This window comes from Oryza brachyantha, chromosome 6 (genome assembly GCF_000231095.2).
Source record: "Oryza brachyantha chromosome 6, ObraRS2, whole genome shotgun sequence".
Classification (NCBI taxonomy): Eukaryota; Viridiplantae; Streptophyta; class Magnoliopsida; order Poales; family Poaceae; genus Oryza; species Oryza brachyantha.
The window spans coordinates 9210511-9235527 of NC_023168.2; the positions used below are offsets into that span (position 1 = coordinate 9210511).

The following is a 25017-nucleotide window of genomic DNA, read 5'->3' on the forward strand; positions in this document are numbered from 1 at the left end:
TTACTTCCTACTTTGCATCCAATCAGATAGGTTACTAAATCATAATATAAGCGGAAACTTGGTAAGTTGGGAGGTGCAAAGTAAATGGTTTCCTATTTAATACCATGCAAAAATGACGTTTTCAATATAAACATTTTTATTTATATGACATTTAATTTTCGCATCAATTTATGCCATGTACAGACGCCTGAGGCACAAACTAAAATCGAGATGATAAGGCTTTTAATTAGCTTGGTGGATATACTCCTAGCAGTGCAGCACAACACAACCTGTCGTACAAGTAATAGACATAGTACAGCCCTCCGTTGGCCCCGACGCGTCCCTCGTTTTTCTTTTCTTTTCCCCTTCTCCTCTTCTGTTTACTAGTATCATTCTTCTCTCTCCCCCCTTCGCCTGCTCCGCCTCCGCTGGGGAGGAGGAATCCGCGCCGGCGTGAATGCTATGGCCGGAGCTTCGTCCGACGGGGCGGACGGCGCCGGAGATGACGCCGAGCTTCGCAGGGCCACGGACGAGGCGCTGCTGGAGAAGGCGCGGCGCATGCAGAGGGCGCTCGATGGGGGCATCGCCCGCAGCCTCCCCGACAACGGAGCGAAGTACCGCCGCTTGATTGCCGCCATACTCAGCGAGATTGATCGCCGCTCCGCGGCACGAGCAACTGTGAGATTCTCTCCCCCCCCCCCCATGTATCCCCTTTTCTTGGCGTGCGGTGAGTTCAATCTTTTTTGCCTGGTGCACTTCAGTTAGGGCATGAAGAATCTTTGATGCTTTTTCTTGCTTCTGTTCGATGAAATGCCTGCCACGCATATTTCAACTAGTATAACAATTCAGTGTTGAGAACTTCAATGTGCTGTAAGGTACCCATCATCAGTATGCAATCCGAGTTAAAACCTCTTGCTAATGCATCTTAGAAAAGCAGGCTGGCCAATGCTAGTATCTATCTTCATATAGTGAGTTTTTGGATTTCTTGTTGTGCCTGTCTGTCTGATCACTTCGTGCATATGTACCCAACGAGCTATGGAGATACCCCTTGATCCCAAAATATAGCTATTCTTTGGGGTCTTTCGCGGAGATTAAGGAGAGGTGAAATTAAACGAGGGATGGTTGTGATCGGTTGAGATTAAGAAGTAGGTGGAGAAATTTAATAAGCAATGGTTGTGATTGGTTGAGAAATGGTTGTGATTGGTTGAGATGAGAGAGTAGGTGGAGAAGTAGCTATATTTGGGGACAAAATTTGACCGTTGAAGTAGGTATATTTTGCGACGGAGGGAGTACTAGACTAGATGCTAGGATATCAATCCATTAAAAGGCTATAGTTGTTTACAAATACAGCAGCCACTAAGAGTGGATAAGCACTTTGTAAGACTGACTATTGAATATTCTCTTGCAGGATGATGGCAAACAAAATAGGATAGTTCAATCAAGATGTGCAGAATCATCAGGTATGGGATTAATTTATGTAAAGATTTTGATTCATTAGGTTGGTAGCGTTGATCATTTGTTCCTGGAACTTATGTACACATATTCTCTTTCATCAAATCAAGTGCTTATTTGCTTTCTGTTGTACTAAATGTTTGTTACTTACTGCAGTATCAGTGTTGTGTGATTAGATGCTATAACTTTGTTCTGTGCTTTATGTTACTGTTTGTGATTTTATCTTCGGTTAAGATTACTTTACATGCTTTTTTTACTACTTTAGGACAAGTATCTCATTCCCCGTTGCTTCACTCCATCGTTAAGATATAGGCATGAAAATGCATCATAGGACTGTTTAGTTCAAATAGAACATATAGCAAAACAATGTGAAGAGTAATACAATATACTACACTTAGTTCCTGATTTGAGCTGTTGGTCACATTTTTCTTGAATATTTAATCTAATCTGAGGCACTCCTATGTCATGTGACTTTCTAGTTTGTTAAGTAGAATGCTGATAAAATCAAGAATTAACTGATGCCCAAAGCTCTATTTGAAGGAACTAACTAGTTTCAAAATTGTGTCATGCTCAGTAACTGGTCTTGATGAACATATATCTATTAAAAGCAGAGATTACTACTTTTTAGTATTTTTACCCCATGAGTATATAATCATACTACCATTCAAGATTATACGAGCAAGCTACTGCCACTATATCGATAAAGCAGACAAAAAGCCTAGCCAGTTTCCACTTTTCAGATCATATGTGTTTGGTTCATAATACTTGGCCAGTTTTTCACCGTGTCTTTCTTTTGTAGTGATATCTACAATTGTTTACTTTTCAATCTGAGTTTTATTCGATTCCAATCTGTTGGTTTTATTAATGGTTCAGTCAAACCACAAGCAGTAAACATATCAGATTTCCGGTCCTCATTTGGGATGGATGAAGAGGTAACTATTTTGATCTTTGTTATATATATTTTTTGAAGAGATGATCTTTGTTATATAAATCAAATTTATGTGCAAGTGATTTATTTTCTTTACATTAGGCAGGCATTGACGCATCCCATTTGGATACAAGTACAAACATTGGTGACCCAAAAACTTCAATAGATAATGAGGGTGTCTCGTGTGAAGAGGAACACTCCTGTAAACCCTCTACGTCTCAAAAGGTGTCATATGTTGACAGCTCAACTGAGATGAAGATTATAGATGATGATGATGATGATGACAAGGATAATAATGGCTACAGTATGATACACAAAGATGTCCACACTTCTCAGAAAAGGTTAGTATGCATAAACTCTTGTATATCACAGTGTCATGCTGAGCATCCATTTTCTTTGTTATGGCATTCTTTAGTTAAACTTAATCAAAAGCCATACATTGTTTCATGTGATGCATAACCCTATCAAAATTCTTGGTGTCGATACATTATACAAATTAAAGTGTTAAGGGAAATGCAAAATGTTCATTTACAATAGAATTTGGAGGTGTAGGTTTCCATCAAACGGTGTCGTTTGAATTGAATCAAATGCATCTGAGTCAATGTAGAATACTCCCTCCGTCGGGACAGAGTAAGTATAAAGAAACAAAACAATAAGTTATAATGATTTATACAAAAGTTGCATTTTTTTATATGGTGAATGTTTAGGCTAAGCTTTGTACAAGTTTAGGTGAATATAAAAAAAAAACAGGTTTAGGTGATTAATAAATAGCAATATTGCTATTATGCCATGTCTTGTGCATGTATATTAGTCTGTTAGATTGCTGTATATCTGACCAGTTTGAAACTTATATCTATATAGATGCATTGATAATGAATATGTTATTATATTGAATTATGTTATTTGTCCTCTACTAGGAAAGGAGAATTTTCACCTGCATTTTCAATGCGATTGCGATCAAGAAAGGTATGCACATTTTCCTTTCTTACCATTGTGACATTGTATACTAGTATTTTTATGTTCAATACTCCTGCCCCAAAATTTAAGCATTTCTGGAGTTGCGCTCTGGTATTAAGGAAGTAGGTGGAATTAAATGGGTGAAGGTTGCAATTGGTTGAGAAGAGAAAATAGGTAGAGTAATTAAATGGGGGATGGTTGTGATAAGGGGGTAGGTGGAGAAATAGCTACATTTGGGACAACTTTAACGCTAGAAATAGCTATTTTTGGGATGGAGGGAGTACTAATTTTGTAGTACAGTTGGCAGAAGTCCCACCACCCCTATTTTGGCAGTATATAAAGTAGTTGATTTGTTTTTGACTATCTGTTATGGTGGTCAATGACATTGGAAGATTAATTATATTTTTAAAACGGGGAAAAAGGAAATATTGACTTGCAATGATAGTATCGGCTCCCATCGTTTCACTTTTGCAATTGCTTATAAGCCAAAATTTGAATTTAAAGCATAATTTTGAAGTTGATTTTGTTGTTTCTTCATTGCAGTTTATTTTACAGCATTTGCATTTGAATTGAATTGCTATAGACACGTGTAAAAGTTTACCCACAAATTATTCTTCGTTTGTAAACAAGGAGCGAAACGATGGGAGCCGATCATCTTTTGTTCACTATCAAAGAATGAACTTCAACATTACTCCACTAAAGGCTCCTTAAAACTGAATTGTGATAAATTTGTGAACTTTCCGTTGCTCAGGTGTGATTGATTCTGTTATTACCAAGCCTGATGAGAAATTGTTGATTAGATTGCTCTATACTTTGTGTTTTTTCTTCTGGTCCAAGTGGATTGTCATTTTTCATGCATACTGATTGAATTTTTTAAACTTTGACCATTTTTGCATTACTTCATTTCACAAATACATGCCATTTCAGATTTTTCATAGTCTCTTATCTACATCTTTGCCTACTATTTGCAGTAGTAATATGTTGGTAAAAAAAACTAGAAAAATATTAGTACAAAATTTAGTCTTTTTGACAATCTATCAATATTTCTAGCATGTAACTATGCATTACTGAAATTAGAATTTATTTGTAATATGTGACATTTAGAAGGAAAGGCATAGAAAAATGAGTAGAACTTGCTTAATTACATTAGTACTTAAGTCGAGTAAAGGCGGGGCTGCTTAATTCTGATTACAATAAGGATTCTGCTCCAATTAGAATCGAGATGACTTCTGTATGACATGGCTTTGTGGTCTTATAGAGACCTAGGTTTTTAGTAATAAAAACCAGATTTTAACTACCTTTGTGGCAATAAGGAGGGACTGTGTAGATAAAAAGGCAGGAGGGTCTCTTCATTGAGCAGGGGTAGCAGGGGATCTCTAAGGCACCCCTATCTTCATGCATGTGGGGCATTTTGAATTTGTACTGTGGTGTGGACATATGCAGGCTTTGCTCTTGTTTTTCTTAACAAATAAGGAAACTTTCTGTTCATGATTATTGGACATATTGACTTTGCTGCAGTTATTATAATAGCATTAATTTTTTTATAATTTATAAATATCTTGCCACCAATCGACCCAACAATCATGGATTCCGTAGTGTTAGTGGAGATATGAAAGGTTTGCTGTTATTTCTCTCTGAACATTACGCTGTGTAATATCTGACTAAATAATCATGAATTGTATGCTTATCTGATCTAATTATACTACCCTAATCCATATATATGGTAACATCACCTTTGATCTCGTTTGCATCCCTACCGTTAGAACAGTAGACAAATACTGTATATATTTGTCTATGAAGATGTGAATTGTGATTTGCTACTTCTGATAAGGTATACCCACTTTAATTGTCATGCATTGAAGATGACATACAAATTTCTTACATATCAAAAACAAAATGTTCAAAATGTTACTGAGTGTAGGACTAATCGTCAGAAATACGGATTAAAATTTATTTTTTGGACTGGGTATGACTAGTAGATGGAACGTTTTGATTTTTCATGCATATTTCATGCCTTCTTTGTCATTTACTCCCTCCGTTCCATATATAAGCATGTCTAGATTGTTTAGCAAAGATTAAGGTTAAGAAAATTTTTTTGTGCCCCTCAATAAATTTGGAATGAATGGATGTGGGAGGGTAGATAGGATAAGATGGAAGAAATTTGAATAAGAAGCGATTGATGGGAGAAGTAGTATTGTGAACAATTTTAGTGGTTTGTGATCAGTTTTCAGTTCCCTGTCCAATACAGGAACCGCAAAGTCCAAAATTGAGATTGAAATCAGTTTGCTTCTTGCTGGGTCGTTATGAGTAACTGGTATTACATATGTACTCAGCTTGTAGAAATAATAAGCTATGCTAGTTAGTTTGCTAATGATCATTGCTATTCTTATATTTCTATTCAGGTGGTTGAAGAGGTGGTTCTACTCGATGGAGATACTTGCATGTCAGATTCTGCAGAAAAAACATCCTCTGCATGGTAAATGAGTCTATACACGACTTGTCACTTGTCCACGTGTTTGCTTCCATCTGTGTATACCTGTCTTAATCTATGTGGTTGGTCGGTGGTGTCTCAGTGAGTCAGTGTAGACAGTGCTTAATTGTATTTACATTTAGTATTTTCTACTGTAATTTTTTCACTGCTGTTGACTAATGCACCACTTCAACAGGGATGCAATGAAGATACGCTATCCTTCATGGTTGGCCTTTGAACTAACATAATAATTTCATCTTATTCTGTTTTGCACACAGTTGGTGGTTAATTTTATCTCTCTATTCTCAACAGGGACAACCCTAATTCTATTGAGCTTTCTCGTGCTGACATAAAATGTCTTGAGCCTGAATCATTGTTGTCATCACCTATACTGAACTTCTACATTATGTAAGTGTTGATGTTCTTGTTGCTGATACATACATTGATAAGAGGTGAATGACTAGAACAATACATCATAATGAAGCTGGATATATCTTCACATCTTTTGAAAAGCCGAGGTTGGCATTATCTGGATAATGCGTTGGATAATTATCATGATTACAGTATAGCAATCTTTGTATTTGTCACATCAGTTTATCTAAGAAGTCCTGATTATGCAGATGGCCTGAACTGCTGTTTAGATAATTTTTCCTTGTTATGATTTTACATTCAAAGTACCAGCATCAAAATGATCTCATAAGACTACGATCCTTGATATCTGGGTTTGCACTTTGCACATTGTCAAGTTCCATATGCCGCCAAGCCTTTTGTTATGGTAGTTACTGCATTTAAACCATCTCATTTTGTTCTCAATTTGTAACACGCTGCACTTTTAAAACAATGAGATTTGTTTAGATAATACAGCTTGCGTTTACAAGAGAAAAAGCAGAGGAACTGCATGAATGTTCAATTGTTTGCCTTGGCCAGTACCCTTGAGTCCTTGACCGTGGTTCAAGAAGGCGCTAGGAACTAGTCGGGCGGCTGGGTTGTGCCTAGTGGGAACCTAGGTCAGAGCAACTAACCAAATCCAAGAAATTAGCATGCATATTACGCAATATTTGACAATATAACTCTGAAATAGCTACAGAACACAACCCAAGGTAGTTCAGCCACCCGGTGCACCATCTAATGCCTAATCGCGGCGGCTAGCCGGTGCCTAGAGCCTAATGGGCGCCTAGAAACAACTTTTAGAACACTGCCCCTGACTTTACTGCCATTATTTTTTTCTTATTGACATGAAACAGCAGGAGAGGCTCCTACTGAGCTATATTAAAATAATCTGTACTGCCATTGTTCCTGCATAATTCTCCTAGCTGTCTGTACTCTTGACTTTGCTGGCCACTGACATACATACTCTATCCAGACAATCATGTATCTAATCTGGCCATTGATGAATGAAATGTGATGTGGCATTATTATCCTTTATTGTTTACATATTTACCTTTTCTGCTGTGTGGACCTTTTGCACTTCAGGTTTCCTTGTTTGTTAGATATATCAGCATGGTTCCTGCATGGTGGCTCATGAATAGAAAACTGTCTCGGGAGGATGGATTGAATGATTTTTTTTTTGCAAGTGCAACATTTCAATATCTTAAACAAACGTAATAGTTGTAACTATAAGTAGGTGGATAAGAGTGCTTACAATTCATAACAACCAATCATGGAGAAGGATCTACATCCAATGCTGACCTTTTTGTTAATGCATAGGCATATATTTTTGTGCTCTTTGATGCCACATGAGTGCCTTGAAATGTGAATAGCATGATTATGTTTAGATTCACATCAACACTATCCATATCCAAGTCCAACTAATGCTAAAAAATTGTATAGTTAAAGTATCAAATGTTTTGGTAGCAATCAGTACTATCGAAACAGGTGAGGTGACAATATTACCAAAACAGGTTATGGCCAAGCTGTTACTGCTGGTTTCCCAGCCCTTGTTTTTATGCACCGGACAGCACAATTTGTCATGGTTTTTTAATTCTTCCGACATTACATTAACTACTGAGTAATTTTGCTAGTTATTATAGTTACAACTAGTTATTGATTATTGTATGATGCTAGGCAGTTCACAAACATGAGTCATAGACTCATAGGAAAACAATTAATAATAAAGATGACTTCATTAACATCGACCGGAAAAAGATTTGCCGCTCATTCCAGCAGTTTATTTTCGCATTTTTCATGTTGATGTATAAAATATGTTGAATTTGTTATCAAGGTGATGCCTGGATGTCATTTAGGCTGGTTTGGCACTAAGATGGTCCAGCGTGGTCGACATGACCGGCTGGGCATTTGTTCACATTGAGCAACAAATTGAAATGGAAGGATCAAGAGCTTGTTGCCACATCTTCTGTTCTTGTTCATCATTGTCGTTGCTGTATAGCTTGTATTCATGCAACGGCTGGGTCAGGATGATATGTTGCATATGCTTACATCTTGATATTACAACCTTGATGCATTGTACTGTTTACATCTTGCATGCTTGTGTATTTGAGATGGAGTGATCCATTGGTGTAGAGCTACTGTTTCAATTAATTCATCAATAAGCCATTTGAACTTTATCCATGCAATGATTTGAACACAGACAACAATGAAGCAGCAATATGAATCTCTTGTTGTGGATGCCAACATAGATTTCCCATTTAAATAAGGAATAAGTGAGCTTGTCCTTTAATAGAAGAATTGCCTTCTTTAATGGGGATTGGGGCTCCATAGCCATCCATATACATTCACCTTCCAGATGTTAGTATTTGTTTTGCATGCTCTATTGACTTTGTGTGATGGCGATGCAAGATATATCTCTATAACATTTTTATGCTATCATCTTTTGGTGTTAATAGCACTTCGGCATTTATACTTATGTGGTATTGCATATGTGTTGATTTTAATAATGGAATTTGTTCCTTTTTTTTCTAAACAAAATTATAAAATAAAATCCATATAGGTACCTATTGGGACAAATGCCATCGACAAGTAGGCACGGAGGCAAGTATCACATTTTCAACACATACTTCTTCAGCAAACTAGAAGCCCTGGCATCAAAGGTATTTTTTCTATATTAAATTCTTAACATGTACTTTATTTCTTTATAAAATATTTAGTATGCTACATTGTGATCGATAAATTTGCTACGTATTCTAGTTCCTTTTATTGTGGGGTATTCTTGTTCATCTTTTCATACTGGGTTCCTGAATTAAGCATCTAGAAAGATGAATAGCCATAATGCTTCTGATGGACAAGAGAAACAAGTATAAGACTAACCAGATATGTATATTCTATTCAAGCTTACTGGTGTTTTAGGTTTTTAACTCATAATTGTTGCTATGGAGTTCATGCTTTGTGGCAAGTAATTATGTAGACAAAGCAGTATGTGCAAGGTTGCAGCTAGCTGGCCATAGGGGCCCGCTAATGTGTGTCAATTCATAAAGCACAGCTGGCTAGGATTTGGATAAGTAAGATTAGCTAGCTAGGGATAAGTCAGATTAAAGTTGACTAGTTCCCAATCTGCACGAGGGAACTGGTTTAGCTTCTCTAAGTAAGAAATAAACTCAGATTAATGTGCACCTAGCTGGTTTATCCTTCATATTACGAAGGATTAAATCTTCTAAAAGCTGGAGGGCAACTACGCCTCCATCTAACCAATATTTAGCCCTCAGTCCCAAGCTATAAAACCCGTTCTTTGGCCTAATGTAGCAACTGCTGGCTGCATGTATCACGCATAAATTATGTTTAATTTCATGCGCTGCTACCTAAAATCTTTTTACTTTTGATTTTTTTAGAAAAAATATGGTCATTTATTTAATTTACTTTGTATTCGAACTCTGAAGGTGGACAAGGATGCTTATTTCTTGAATCTGAGAAGGTGGTGGAAAGGTGTAGATATATTTCAAATGGCATACATAATATTTCCAGTGCATGCAGAGTAAGCAATTTTGTTGCCTGTTTTTTGGTGGCATCTCTTTATTTGTCATCAGGACTACAACATTATTTTGGATACCACTGATTTATTTTAAATTCTAGACCAGTTATGGTGTGAGTGTAAAAAATTACAGAAAGGCGTGTAGTAAACTAGTAATAGTACTAGTTTCTTGCTGATTGCTAGCAGTGTTTGGGCTAACATTCACTGCAAAAAATTGATCCAGACCAGTCATGAGTTGGCTAATTTATTTATTGGTCTCTACTCCAGCCAAACTAGGTAATGCAGATATTTCAACCTTCATTTGGTAACAAAAAAGGTGTGCTTATGGACAGGAATGATGTATAATTGGTCAGAACCATAGTTGTTGTACAACTGCAAATGCTATGTGTTAAAAAGTAAAAAAAAAAATAATTATCCAGTAAAACTGTTTTTTAGTCGTAAATGGACAGTTTGATTAGTTATATCCCAAGGACTATCCACCCGTACAACAGTAAATGGCATCGTGTGGCTGAAAACTACTATGCATTTTCAGGATCTTCTGTAGACATTTTCATTAGGAAAATTTTGCTACAGTACATCCTGACTTTACAATTTTAGTTGTAGGACACTGCACGAAGTGACTTTTGGGGGAATACACTCTTAAAAGTCAGATACTTGCTAGTGGACATCACGCCCATTAAAGTAATAATTTTTGGTTGAAGAGCAGAGAGAAATCATGTGAAATGTCAGAAATACCCATGGACCCATCTATCAACTTTCCCATTTCTCTTCTCTCTATCCCCTCCTTCCACCTTGCTTGGTCCGCGCCACATCGCATTGCTGCCGCAAGCCATGGTGGTCGCTGTTGTCACCGTCGCTGCAGCCTCCGTCGGAGCGGACGATTGCGACGACCTCTACGGTGACGTCAACCTCAGCTTCCTACCGATATCGCCACCTTCCCCTTCCTTGGCATCCCCTCCCAAAACCTCCTCCCCTGATCACTCCATCGTGTCGTCGTCCCCGTACATAGCTGGGCGAGAGACACAGAGGTGGAGGGTGCACTTGCACCATACGGCTCGCCCCACAGAGGGGATAGAGAGAAGAGAGATGGGATAACTAATATGTGGGTCCAGGGGTATCTCTCTCCTCTTCAACCAGAAAATTATTGTTTTTATGGGTGCAATGTCCACCAGCAAATATCCAACTTTTAAATGTGTATTCCCCCAAAAGTCACTCCGTGCGGTGTCCTACAACTAAAATCGTGAAGTCAGTATGTCCTGTAGCAAAATTTCCCTTTTTATTAATATGATTTAGTGAGTATGCCTAGCTGGTGTCGAGGAATAACATGTGCTGCGATGATGAAAGGAGAGGTTCTGTGCACCTTCCCATGGCCTCAATTCATCTAGTTTTTCACCACCTCGGCCGATTCATGTTTCCTAAAAATAGATGGACTGAAGCATCAAGTAGAGCAGCAAATTGATACCAAGTTCTTTCTAGACTCATATTTATACGAGAGAATATGAAATTATGGGAGTTTATTGCGTACCAGCTGATTTTTCAATACATTTTATGGGGCTGGGAACAACCCTTGATTTTCTGTACCCATTCATAAAGAAGCATATGCTCATTCTGTTTGTTATCGTTACATCACAGTTGATCATTAAAAAACAGTCTCTTGTACTAATAAATATAATAGTTTGGAATGTAAATATGTAATGTGCATAAAATCTGTTGGTTACAACTTGCAACTCATGAGATGGGACCTGATCTGGTTGCATGCATATATCAACCTATATATAAAATTATTCATTTCAGCTATTCATTACAATATATTCTGTTAAAAACTGAGTCTCTCCTTTGGTGGTTCCAATTGGTCAGCGCACATTGGAGCCTGGTCATCATTTCTATGCCTGCAAAGGAAGACCAATCAGGTCCCACCATACTTCATTTGGATTCACTGAAATTTCATAGCAGCAGATCTATTTTAAGCACTGCTGAGAGGTAAGTGGCCCCAAAAACTTTGTATTTTGTCTGTTATTTGGTATAGCTATATTTATATGTATGACCTTTTCTGTAATGCACAATCTGATAAAGGCCAACGTTTGTTAACAAGTAATTATTCTTTTTTCATAATGGAGTTCCCCGTTAAACTGCACTTCTGCATTTGCAAGAAGCTTAACTTTTGGTGTCTCTATACTGTTATTTGGTGCATGCCATTTTTATTCCTTTTTTTGCTTATAAGGGCATGAAAATGTTTGAATATCAGTTTAATCTAGACTATTTTTAGTGCGCTGTTACACCTTGAAGTTGTTTGCAGATTCCTTAAAGAAGAATGGAACTACCTGAATAAAACTGGTTCTTTAGAGGATGAGGATTGTCATCTACATGAATCAGTGTGGAAGAACCTTCCTCGGAAAATTAGGAGGAAAGCAGTCACAGTAAGTGTTTCCTTCCTCCAAATGCAATTGCAAATGTGTTCAGCTTCTTATCTTTTAGAAGATAAAAGTGTACTTATATAGTTGAAACTTCTGATAGTCCACTTAAGATTTGAATAAGACAAACCCATCATTTAGGCATGCATCTTGCATCAGACCAACCTATAATACTATGTTTCCAGTTTTCATGCTTGTGTTATTATTGTGCATGTTACTGAAAATTGTTAAATTTAGACCTCCAGTATCAAGAAAAAAATTAATAGCAATGAAACATAACATTTTGTTTGCAGCTTTCCATGACAGTTTGTCCTCTCTACTCTTAAGTGAGCCATTTCTTCAAGACTGAAAGTGTTAAGTTGAACCAATTCACAAAGTAAAGCAGTAAATTTGTCAAAGTTTGTAGTTGTGAAATCAGGACAAAGACAAATATATATGTAGGGGCATGTAAAAAATAGATGTCTATCATGTTTTTAGGCTGTGGGCAAACTATACAGGACCCAAATTGTGAAAAGCATAACCCTTATATGCACATTTAGGACGAAAATAGAAGAAGGGTGGTTGGTGTGATTGTATGGTTTTCTCTGATGTGCGGATAGACTGCATCTAATCTGGACCCAGGGGTTTTACAGTTGTACAGTACAGGTAGGTAACAACTCCAATATTTAGGACATACATTCCCAAAATAAATTAATGTAGCATTTGTAGAAATGGAAGTACTGTTTTCTTATAAATATAGCAAGATTCATAATATTCTGCTGACAGAATTATACCAACTCTACATTCTGCCACTGATGACCATTATATGCCATTGGTTTCCTCCCTTTGTTTCTTATATGCCATCACTGTTTGTGAACTGTTAGTAAGACTCCATTAAGTGAAGTAGCGAACCTATTTTTCTTCCAGATATTGAAATACCCTCATTCTTTTATGGGAGAAAGGCAGAGCACAGCAATGTACACTAGGATATTTAAAATGAAATAAAAATCCAAGTCGACAGTAACATCAATTTATTTCTGTGATAACAGTATAATGCACATCAGCACATGGTATCCTAGGGACACAATTGTCATTTTACTCTATTGTGGTTGACTAATGATAATGGTAGTGCTTCATCAGTGGCATATGATGGAATTTCTCTATTAGTATTGTTCAGAACAAGTTGATTCTGGTTGCTTTGTTTATTCTTGGGATTTTGATCCTGTTATTGTCCTAATCATTCTTTTACCTTTTGTCACCAGGTTCCACAGCAGGGCAATGAATACGATTGTGGTGTCTTTGTTCTGTACTATATGCGACGCTTTATCGAGGAAGCACCCGAAAGGCTTAACAGCAAGGACTTATCTAATATGGTTCGTCACCATTAGTTGATTTTTTGTCGTTTTACATGATATCTGCTTTACTACCTGAACGGAAGCTTATGGCTGTCCTTTCTCTTCTTTTCGCACAATTTTCCCTTAGTTTGGCGAAGGGTGGTTCCAACCTGAAGAGGCTTCTGCACTACGAAAGGAAATGCGAGCGCTGCTTCTTCAGTTGTTTGAGGAAGCTAAACAAAACAAGGACATGAGAGACCCAACAACGCCGGTGCCAGAGCACCCTGTGGAAGTGCTGTCAGCTGACTCAGCAGCGCCAGAGCGCCCCCTGAACACTGTTAACGTCGCCACTTCATAAGTGGCACTTGGTAGGCTGCTGCCATGGGAGCTGACTGAGAGGTGGGCTGTGGTTCTGGAAGGTGGTGTGTGTGCATCCAAGAAAACGTAGCATTCAATTCCCATCTTGGGTTATTGCCACATGAGAGGAAACTTGTGGGGTGTATTGGTATGGCAGGCCTGCGATAACGCAGAACTGCCATGTATAGTTCAGGATAATTTTAGTGTTTTTTTTGGGGGGTTAGTTCTTAGGCTCGACTGCAAGAGAATGGCCGAATTTCAGCATTAGGTCAAACTGCTCCTACAAGCTCTGAGCTGCCAAGTGGACAGCTTCAGGATATGCTTGTAAACCCTGGGAGAAGAATTGTTAGGGTAAGCTCCCACATGCCCAACCCAAACTCTGCTTGTAAAAAATTCTGGACCTTTGATGGGTAGAGCTATCTGTGGAGGCACAACTTTGAGTTGGATACAGTCAGCTTAAGCTGAACATATCTGTTAAACCATCATATTAGCTTATGTGTAAACTATTACATAGGTGTTCTGCTAAAAGGAAATAGTGAAAAATAAGCCAGAATGAAAAGAAAAACCTCAACTTTAAAACTAAGTTGGAAAATTCAAAATTTTGCTTATGCCCACATAGTTTTGATCACATAATTTGATGGGCTATATCTTGTCAACTTTTGTTGTGGCTAGACATGGATGCCATTTAAACAAACCCTTGGGTTTGAAATGAATCAGTGAGTCCCCCGGAAGTACTGTTAGAACACCTCCAATATAGTGCTTAGCTTAATCATATTGTTAAGCATCTCATTAAGCACCCTGCATTGGAGGTGTCTATCTGTAAGATGTAACAATGAAACAAAATTCTCAACTTGTGCTAAGAAACTAGATGCAGACCTGAGACATCTCTTTTTTTGCATTACACAATTAAACCTCACACTCCTAGTACACGACACAGCATTAATCTGGCGATGCAATGTAGTTGAGTCCTCGAATCAGTCTTTCTACATAGGTCAATCTTTGCCATTTAGACAAGAGGATAGCAGGAGGATAGTAAGTTCGAAATTTTGTCTTGATAGGGCATGGATTTCTATTACTATGAAATTTATAAATAAAAATGAAATTTATAAATAAAAATGGAATAGTTAATGGGAGGACTATCATTATTATTTTTCTTGTATGTGTTCCTAAGAGAAGTAATTTGTCCATTTCATGTTTCGAGGTCTAAAAAAAAGGGCGTACAGATAGAAACTTTTGAATGGAAATTGAAAAAAAAATGTAGTCTTAATTCCTTCGGAAATGATAAGATGTTTGACGCAAGAAGAAGGGACAACCCATATCATCTTGACTTGGTTTTGCTTACTCTGTTTTTAAGAATACCGAGTCGGGTTCTTATTCTACCAATATCGAATAGAACATACTAAACAAGATCTTCTTCATAAAAACCTACTCGATTTAGATCGGGAAAATCATACAGATTTTATGAAACGATGAGCTATGGCTCAAATCCACGGTAATCCTAAGTGCTATCTCTGCGGAGTCATATGTTACAATTTAGGCTCCAAGATCTCATGGTTTTGCATGTGGTGTGATGAGCAACCTTTTAATTCTTGATTCCACCATGGATGCATCTATATTGACCGCAGAGCTTCTTGCCTGTATATAAATTATCAAGAGAGGAAGTTTTTTCTCCCTTTGTTTTTCGAGGAGAAAGCTAGGAAACTTAGCAAACTGAACTGAAAATCCGTACCCTACACTTGATCATGTGAACAAGATTGCCATCCTCCAGCAAGCAAGAACTCGCTTGGACGATCTCGATGCGTCCATCTTCCTCAATGGCATGGATCAGCATGTACAGTTCGACGCGGTTCTCTGAACTCATCGTCAAATCCACGTCGAAATGTGATGCTTCATCAGATTTCACCGTGATTTCCTGTGAATGTGAGCATGACCCAGCTGTTGCTGTGGTTTGGAGGTCGCTGCCGCTCTTGCTCACCTACTGTTGGATATTTCTATAGCAGTGGTCTCTCCTTTGCTTCAGTTGTTGTACCCTTTCTGTCAGGTCTTTGATGTAGGATGCGGCATGAGTCAATTGGTTGGGCAGGTCATCAGATGAACCCTGGTAAGTTGGAAAAAGGGTTAACTGTTAAAATAATACTCCAAATGATTATATTGCCAATTTAAAATAAAATTAGTGCTCAAGTAAAATGACATCCATGTTCCTATTTATTTACCACTTCGATGGTGGAATGATGAACTAACAATTGTGCATATACATATAATCTGGTTTTTTTTTTCAAATCCGAAACTATTCAGGAATAACAAGTTTGTCACAGAAATATTACCAACGGTAAGCACATATTTCTGTACGATGTGGTAGAAAAATGGACTTGCAAAAAGAAGTGATATACAATGTACTTACTTTGGCTTAATAGAAGACCACTTGTCTTAGCAAAAAAAACTACTACCTCCGTCCCTAAATGTTCGACGTCGTTGACTTTTTGACATATGTTTGACAATTCGTTTTATTCAAATTCTTTTGTACAATATGTAAAGTTATATATATGTATCAAAGTATATTTGACGATAAATCAAATGATATAAAAACAATTAATAATTATGTAATTTTTTGAATAAGACGAAGGATCAAACGTGTATTAAAAAGTCAACGATGTCAAACATTTAGGGACGGAGGGAGTAGGTTATTATCATTTCTTATTTTTGTTTATAATTAGAGGTACCATATGTACCGTGAGGGCAGTCTGCATCCTTTGAAGCTTCCAAAACAAAAACAAGAAGAGTTGCGGTTGCATACATCCATGGCCATATACCATCACAATTCAGCCAACTAAGGCGTTGATTAGTTCCCAAAAACTTTTTCTAAAATTATCACATCGAATCTTTGGACATCTAAATGAAAGCATTAAATATACATGAACATTAAAACTAATTATACAGTTATGGGAAAATCATGGGACGGATCTTTTGAGCCTAATTAGAACGTGGTTAGCATTAAATATATATGAATATTAAAACTAATTACATAGTTATGAGGAAAATCATGATACGGATCTTTTGAGCCTAATTAGAACGTGATTAGCTATAAGTGCTACAGTAACCAACATATGCTAATGACGGATTAGACTCAAAAGATTCGTCTCGTGATTTCTAGGCGTAATCTAAAATTTGTTTTATAATTAAACTAGTTTGATACTTCAAATATGTGTCCAAAGATTTGAAATGATGTTTTTTAAAAAAAATTGCTAACTAAACAAGAACTAAATGATGATCATGGTCCCTGCGGGTATACATGCTACTTAGTGAGACGTCGCCTTCTTCTTCTTTCCCATGGGAACCAAAAATTCACCGACCCCTCTCATGTCGTGTCGCCGTCGTTGCCTGCCTTATCGTTTGTGTATACGATGGGTCGTGTGGTGCTGCCCATGTTTCCTGCGTTTGCCCGTGTTGCGCGTGTGTACATGTGACACGTGAAGCGCTCGATCGCTAGAGACTAGAGAGGGATTCCTTTCTAGAATGCACACATCGCTACATGCATGTCACTTTTCATGCCCCTTGTGTGTCTCTTTTGGCACTTACCCGAAAACTTCGGTCATTCAACGATAATTTAAGGTTTGGTAGTCTAGATCTGCATTTCAAGAAACAATTTGATGTTTTTACTGGCAGTATTAACTATATGTAGAATATACCCGGACCATTGGTGGTAGATGAAGAGACCGGGTTTAATCCATTTTTTAAAAAAAGATATTCAGTTGTCTTTTGAGCGGATGGAATTACTACGGCTTAGGGTTTGAACGGCTCGAGTGGTCCTTCAATATATTTGCAGGAATATTTAAATTTGGGCTTTATAATTTAGCTTATTAGTTACCTCACAGCCATGAAATCATTATACAATGGTCAAAAAATTTCCCAGTAGCAGAAATGGAGTTTCAATTTTCGTTAAAAATCATGTGTACATGAAAAATAAATAGTAGCTAAGGAAATTATAATACTCTTGAAATGGATAATCTTTGCTGAGGAATGTTTATTTTAACCTAGCTAATGGCCTATATACATATCCACCCTCGTCTCTATATTTTTGCTTATGCTCACAACCCAAATTTAAATTTTCAACATTAAATTTAGAGTCGATTTTAGGATTTTTCATTATAATTTATTTTTCAGTAGTCTTTACTTTTATATTGTTAATAATATGTACATACAAGTTTTATTTATAAATTATTTTTTGTTTGCAAATATGATGTTCGCTTTTGAGGAAAAAAGCTAAACAATGAGGGCCATCATATGTATTAAATCAAATATTTTTTAATAAAAAAATTTAGGGCTAACTGTATACCCTTGTTCCGGCACGTTGTGTCGGTATTGTAGATCTATCACATGTATATCAATGGTGTCTGTGTTCTGTCTATAGTGTTTGTTACCTGTGAACCTGTGTTTTCATCCTGTTTCCTAAGGCTGGGTGGCTTGGTGGTCATGACCCTAGTTGTGATTATTATTAAACGTTCACGCGTGTGTGGTTGATCATTTACTGCTGGTCTTTTTTTCTTAATTTTTTTTACTAGCTTCATATTCTGGCTCCAGTTGCTGAATTTATCGGAAGAGAATGAACTGTAGTCGCTGCGAATATACATGAATGATGATGGTTGCATGGGTTCCCCACAGCAAGAATATTATTGTGGTGTTTTTCTCCTAAAGTAAGACCAACAATTACGCTAACAAAATGCAGAGTGAAGTATGTAGGAAAAAATGATTAGGTATTTAATTTTAAATAACAAACAGAAAAAATGTAATATTTTGAATTAGATGGAGATATGGTTTTAAAAACATTTTAGTAGAATGTCCCCCGAGTGTCTGTAATTAATTAAAAACACACCGTGCCAAAATTTAGAATTTTCAACCGTAAATTTGGAGTTTATATGAGCTTTTTTCACTGAAGTTTATTTTTCAAACCTGGTTTTTGATCGCTAAGAATACGTATATAAAACTTTTGTTCACAAATTATTTTTTATTTGTAAATATACCGTATAAATTTTTCTATTAAAAAAGCCGAGAAATCAACCCATAATATTGCAGTGGACCAATTAGAAGGCACGTAAATCAACATGTTAAAAAAGAAAAAAAAAAGCATTTCACATTTGCCGGTGGCTTTTTATAAGGACAATGATTCAAACCAACGGTAAATCTACGGTTGCTCCCGCCAACAAAATAACCTCGGTAGTTGAAATACTTTTTGTCGGTATGTGGCTCTTATTTATCATTGAATGCTTGTAGAGCGATAGATGTCACTCCAATCTAAATAAAGACTTTTCAGCTTTAATTAAATTCGTATGGTTGTTAATAGATTACTAAATAGAGAAATATATGTATGCCTATAAAATCTGTAGATGGACTATTAAATTATTTATTGCATTCAAGTAGTGGTGAAAAATTGTTAAAGTACTTTTGGAAAGAATGCAGGATAATTGTGAACTGAGCACTGCTAAATAGGTTTGGATCTTGTGGTGGATACTATCCACCACAAATTCTCAGGGCGGATTTCTTGCATTTTTCTCAAGATTAAATCTTATCTTATGAAGTACTAGTACATATAGATATAACTGTATTGGGCGTGCAAAGCACATGCTCACACCCACGTGATGTTAGGACTTGGGAGTTAGGACACAATGGACGCGTGGTCTAAATGTGTGAGTACTTGTGTTTCTCCAACTTATATATATATGTAAATAGAATATATGGTAATTACTCTATCTATGTGTAGTTAATTAACAAAGGATGGGGTACTATATATTTTACTTTCTATAGTCAACATAACATAAGTTCTCCAGTCAAATTCTCTCCTATAAATCTAGATCCAATCTTATCACTTATGCTTTGTGCTCATGTGTATAAGCCAAAATTTAAATTTTAAAACTTATTTTAAATAAATTATGGGGGTTTTTATCATAATTTATTTTCCAGCATATGCTTTTAAATCACAGAGAACATACATATAAAATTTTTATTCATAAATTAATTTTTAATCTCTTATAAGCCATTTTGCTTGTGTTTATTTTGAGCAAACAGATGGTGCTTACAGTATCCAAGAATAATATTATGCAGGAATTTATATGATAAATTGGTTTACACCATTTTCATATGTCATAATTGCAACTACAGTCAAAACTATATAACTTGTATTGACTATCCACGTTTTAAGGAGACATTATTTGGTGAGTAAATGACTACCATCACACAAACACACACATTATGCATCTTAGTGTAGCATATATTCTCTCAATAAAAAAGGAGATTGCTCGCTGGTCCAAATTGTATGACGAGTTGTGTATCGTGTGAAAAACTACATAAACGTGCTCCATAGTTCTTCTTCATTTGGTTTCAGCAATAATCTTGAACCAAAAAAAAATACCGAATATAGCATCAATGATATGCCTGCACTAAGATGCACTGAAAATGCTTCACATCGAATCAAAATGTGTATCAGGAATAGGTTTTCACCTCATCCTTTATAATGTCTCACTGTAGTCCATAACCTATTCCGTTGATTAACACGTACACCTTCCAATAGGAAAGACATAGGTAGATTGCATGTAGTAATTAAAATTTTGTTTTGTGCATACAAGTTCTCTTTAAATATCCAACCAGAGCAAATGAGAGAGAGAGAGAAAGCAGCTGTTTTTTTTCTTTTTTAGAAAGTCATCTTCGTCTTTATACTTCGATTTGTTTCTGCTTATAAACTAAGATTTAAATTTTTAACCTTAAATTTAGAGTTGATTTTGAAGTATTTTTATTAAAGTTTATTTTTCAACCTTGCTTTTTATATCGCTAAGAATATGTATATAAAAGTTTTATTCATAAATTATTTTTTATTTGATGATCACCCTTTATCTCCAATGCACTTTCTACTCCAGCAGGATACAAATAAATGAAAAAAAAAGAAGCAATTATGAATTGTAGAAATCTGTAAGAGTTCGTATGCAGTACCTGTGAGGTGGTGTCCATCGGCAAGTAGTCCTGTGGGATGAGAGAGGCAAGCTTGGAGCACAAATCCTCCATCTCTTTCGTCTTCGTCTCTTCATCCTCCATGTCAAACACCATTGTTCTCCCTCCATGGCCTCCTGCCCTCTTCATCTCTCTCTCTCTCAGTCACACACAAACTCACTCTCATGGAGGAGGAGCCCAGAGGAGCATTCAATCTTATATATGCATGAGAGTAAAGATGAGAGTGATCACCATGACCAGTGGCCACTAGGAAAACTACGTACACCCTCGTTTTCTAAATGTTTGACACCATTGACTTTTTTATAAACATTTGACTATTCGTCTTATTCAAAATAAAATATGTAAAGCTATATATATGCATAAAAATATATTTAACAATACACGGCATGATATAAAAATATTAATAATTATATAAATATTTTAAATAAGATAAACGATTAAACGTGTATAAAAAATCAACGGCGTCGAAGACAGAGAGAGTACTGCGACGTGGATGTGCTGTGTCGGGCTCTACACAAGTGACGGCGAAAGGACAGGAAACGCCACAGCATGCTTCCTCATCTGTAATTTATTGTTGGTCCCGTGCTTGTATCCTTTTTTTGTTGCCAACCTAAAATACATGCGTCATGTTGCCATCGGTGGTACTATTCATCTTCCCTTTTAAGTAATCCAGTGATTCCTATTTATAGCAAATATATATTGCTCTTTGCATGGAAGTTAGTGGTCACAGCTCACACCTTCTCCTTAGCTCAATAATTTTCTTTTTTTTAATAATGGAAGCTTTATTAACCTCAGTCAATTACATACGGGATGATAGAACCAAACTAAATTCACTACGGCATCTAAATAATTAAGATGCACATAGCTGAAACGCAACACACAAAATCATTAGGAAATACAAGAGCAAAGATATATATCAATAGCTATTAATCTTATATTAATCTGTACACTAAACCACCACGCATGCCCCTGAATAAAAACACTCCTGTGCCACCGAGTACAATATCTAATACACCACCCGTAATAGTGTATCCGTCCCTAAATATTTGATGCGATGACTTTTTAATAAATATTTAACTATTTATCTTATTTAAATTTTTTTATCAAATATGTACAGCTACATGTATACATAAAAATATATTTAACAATAAATAAAATAATATAAAAATAATTAATAATTATGTAAATTTTCTAAATAAGATAAATAGTCAAACTTTTATAAAAAACCAATGACGTCAAACATTTTGGAAATAGGGAGTAGTATCCAGCAGCGCAGAGTGCCGTAGAATAGCTGTTGTTTTAGAGAAACCGCTAAATGCTGGAAATTTGGGTCAAGCGCGCCTATTTTACCCCATCTAAAATGCACACCTTGACACTTGTATTGGGTAACTATTCAAATCTGTTTTTATCCCATGCAGCGCCTATATGCTATCGATCCCAGTCATAAAGAAAATAAAAATAGTGTGCTCACATGTTGATTGGTTTGTATTTAGTATTTAACCTCTATGTGACATCCTAGTTCAAGCTTAATAGGATTTGATAGAATACTCATATCAACAAGTTACAACTTCTTTTTCGTAAGCTGATCTCAAGAGAAATCTAAGGTTAAGCGTGCTTGGCTTATAGCCATGGCACATGGGCCGGACCTGGACACACGGACGTGGCCAAGAGGGGAATGTTCCTGGTTGTTTGCCCAAGTGTGGGTATGTTGGACCGACGGGGACGTCGAGTCCTTTGAGGGTGGGTATATGTGACATCCTAGCGCAAGCTTAATAGGATTTAATAGAATACTCATACCAACAAGTTGTAACTTCTTTTCTGGAAGCTGATCTCAAGAGAACTCTAAGGTTAAGCGTGCTTGGCCTGAAGGCATGGCACATGGGCCGGACCTGGACACACGGACATGGCCAAGAGGGGAACGTTCCTGGTTGTTTGCCCAAGTGTGGGTATGTTAGACCGACGGGGACGTCGGGTCCTTTGAGAGTAGGTGTATATGACATTCCAGCGCAAGCTTAATAGGATTTGATAGAATACACATACAAACAAGTTGCAACTTCTTTTTCGAAAGTTGATCTGAAGAGAACTTCAAGGTTAAGCGTTATTCCCGGGTGCGAGTGAGGACAAAGACGTATGTTGGTTGTGTGAGAGTTGATCTCGTAGAGCACATATTCAGTCTAAGGGGTTCCTAAGGTCGGGGTGTGACACTCTCCTTCCATTTTTTTTATTCTCCTCTATCAAAGAGAGAGGAGAAATCATACAGGAATGCAGTTCGCGGTAAATTAAGCCCAAGCTTGATCTTAGCTTGTGACATGCACCACCCACCAGGCCCGATCCTCTCAATTCATAAGCCCCTTAATATAACTCTAATATAATGATATTTGCAGTAAGTGCAATACATAGAAGATATTCTTATCAAGCGAGTTATACATGAGTTCAATGTAAATTTAGGAATTAGTAAGTACAATTCAATTTTAGTATTTCAGAAAAATTAATGTCATATACTCATAATAAACATGTGCATTCGGTATTCCAAAATCCCAAGTCTAATCTAAAGAATAAAATAAAGGTCGAGGAAGATAAATAAACAAACAATCACACGAACAAAAATATGGTATTGATTAGTGATTATGTTCTTAGCACGCAGCAGCTTCGCCTTTTGCCTCCGTATAGAAACAGGAACAGCCGAACAGGGATTCAGGGAGCAGGAAGGCAAGAAGTCGGCGTGCTGCGGCGCTGTCAACTAGGAGTGAACAGAAAACTCATAGCTCGTTAGCTCGTTCAACTCGTGATAATCTCGGCTCAGCTCGTTTCATTCTTCTAACGAGCCGAGATAGCATTTTAGCTCGTTAGAGATAACGAGCCAGCTCGAGCTGGCTCGTGAGCTGCTCGCGAGCCTAACGAGCTAGACTAAAGACACAAGATTCATCGGCGTTCATTGATTTTACTCTAGAATGCATGTGTTCAGTACTTTATAGGTACACCATATGATTTGTTGGTTCAAACTTTAATATTTAAATACAATTTCATATGATTTGTATGTTTGAAATAAAAATTTTCTTGAATAACCTATTAAAAAATTATTTAGATTTACTTTTTATGCATGGCTCACGAGCCAGCTCGAGTTTTATAATAAATCCAGCCGAGCTGGGTTTTTAGCTCGTTACGATAATGAGCTGAGCCGAGTCAGCTCGTTATCTTAACGAGCTGGACCGAGCCGAGCCGAGCTGGCTCGTTATCCAACCCTACTGGCGACGGGCGACCCGGCGGTGCTTCTGGCCTGTGCGCGGCGAAAAAGTAGCCGGGCACGCAGGGCGACGGACGGCCGTAGGGATGACAATGGGTAAATACCCATCGGGTATCGGTACCTTATACCCATACCCACCATTGAAATTTAGACCCATCAAAATCCCCATACCCGTCACGGGTATAAAAAATTCCCCATACCCATACCCGCCTGGGTAAGGCTCACCCGCGGGTCACCCATTTACCCGCCAAATTTGACATGACAATAAAAATAACATAAAATATTTTGATCCAATTGTAGCAACCAGCCAACGACAAGGCATCTGCATCAGTCAACAATATCATAAATCCCATCAAGTAGTACTTAAATAGTAGTAGACAATATATAAATCCACGTAATTTCATATATGGGTTGAGGCTTAAATATCTAGGGTTTTATATTGGGCTAGCCTAATTTCATATATGGGCCAGAATGTTCATTTGGGTTTCCGGGTATTTATTACCCACGGGTAAACGGGTATGGATATCATAGGAACGTTCTCATACCCACGTACCCGTCGGGTGAAGGTATTTACCCGTTTATTTACCCACGGGTAATACATTTAACCCATACCCATACCCTAATGGAGTAAATACCCATCGGGTCTCGGGTCGCGGGTCCCCGTTGCTATCTCTAGACGGCCGGAGTCGGCGAGTCACGATGCGAATATGCGATCATGCGAACGAGAAATCCAAGCGACGGCACGGTAAGTCGATTTTTTTTTCTAGGCCTCACAACTCTTTTATCCTATTCTCTATCATAAGAATAAAACATGAAGGGTAAAAGTAGAGCTCGAAAGATGTCATATATATATATATATATCTGTTGGAGAACAAAAGAGATATCAAGTATAAAACTATTTTAGATAATCATCCAAATAAAAAAATATAAATGACCAAATTTAGATGAGATGTTAGGGATGCTCTTCACATGCCTATACCTTGCATAC

The 25017-nt window shown here is 37.1% G+C and overlaps 1 protein-coding gene across 2 annotated transcripts; it reads left to right on the plus strand.

The window, feature by feature from the left end:
* The first annotated feature begins 348 nt into the window (after window positions 1-348).
* LOC102700152 (ubiquitin-like-specific protease 1D) lies at window positions 349-14417 on the plus strand. 2 transcript variants are annotated; one of them, XM_015838833.2, is made up of 14 exons: window positions 349-657; window positions 1388-1439; window positions 2305-2363; window positions 2462-2700; window positions 3277-3325; window positions 5719-5792; window positions 5983-6012; window positions 6099-6194; window positions 8734-8833; window positions 9617-9711; window positions 11566-11688; window positions 12005-12125; window positions 12659-12764; window positions 13361-13444. In XM_015838833.2, exons 1-13 carry the CDS (start codon window positions 442-444, stop codon window positions 12716-12718), a joined length of 1314 nt encoding a protein of 437 aa, XP_015694319.1. In that variant the 5' UTR covers window positions 349-441; the 3' UTR covers window positions 12719-12764; window positions 13361-13444. The 2 variants fall into 2 exon arrangements, with proteins under 2 accessions (XP_015694319.1, XP_006656097.1); XM_006656034.3 differs by lacking the exon at window positions 12659-12764 and adding an exon at window positions 13581-14417 and having other exon boundaries at window positions 352-657; window positions 13361-13471.
* The last annotated feature ends 10600 nt before the right edge of the window (window positions 14418-25017 follow it).

Bases quoted from the DNA above. Each gene is read 5' to 3' on its own strand.
- LOC102700152 (XM_006656034.3), top strand. From the start codon at position 442: ATGGCCGGAGCTTCGTCCGACGGGGCGGACGGCGCCGGAGATGACGCC. The intron at 658-1,387 runs GTGAGATTCTCT...ATTCTCTTGCAG, and splicing joins GCTCCGCGGCACGAGCAACT to GATGATGGCAAACAAAATAG. The intron at 12,126-13,360 runs GTAAGTGTTTCC...TTTTGTCACCAG, and splicing joins TTAGGAGGAAAGCAGTCACA to GTTCCACAGCAGGGCAATGA.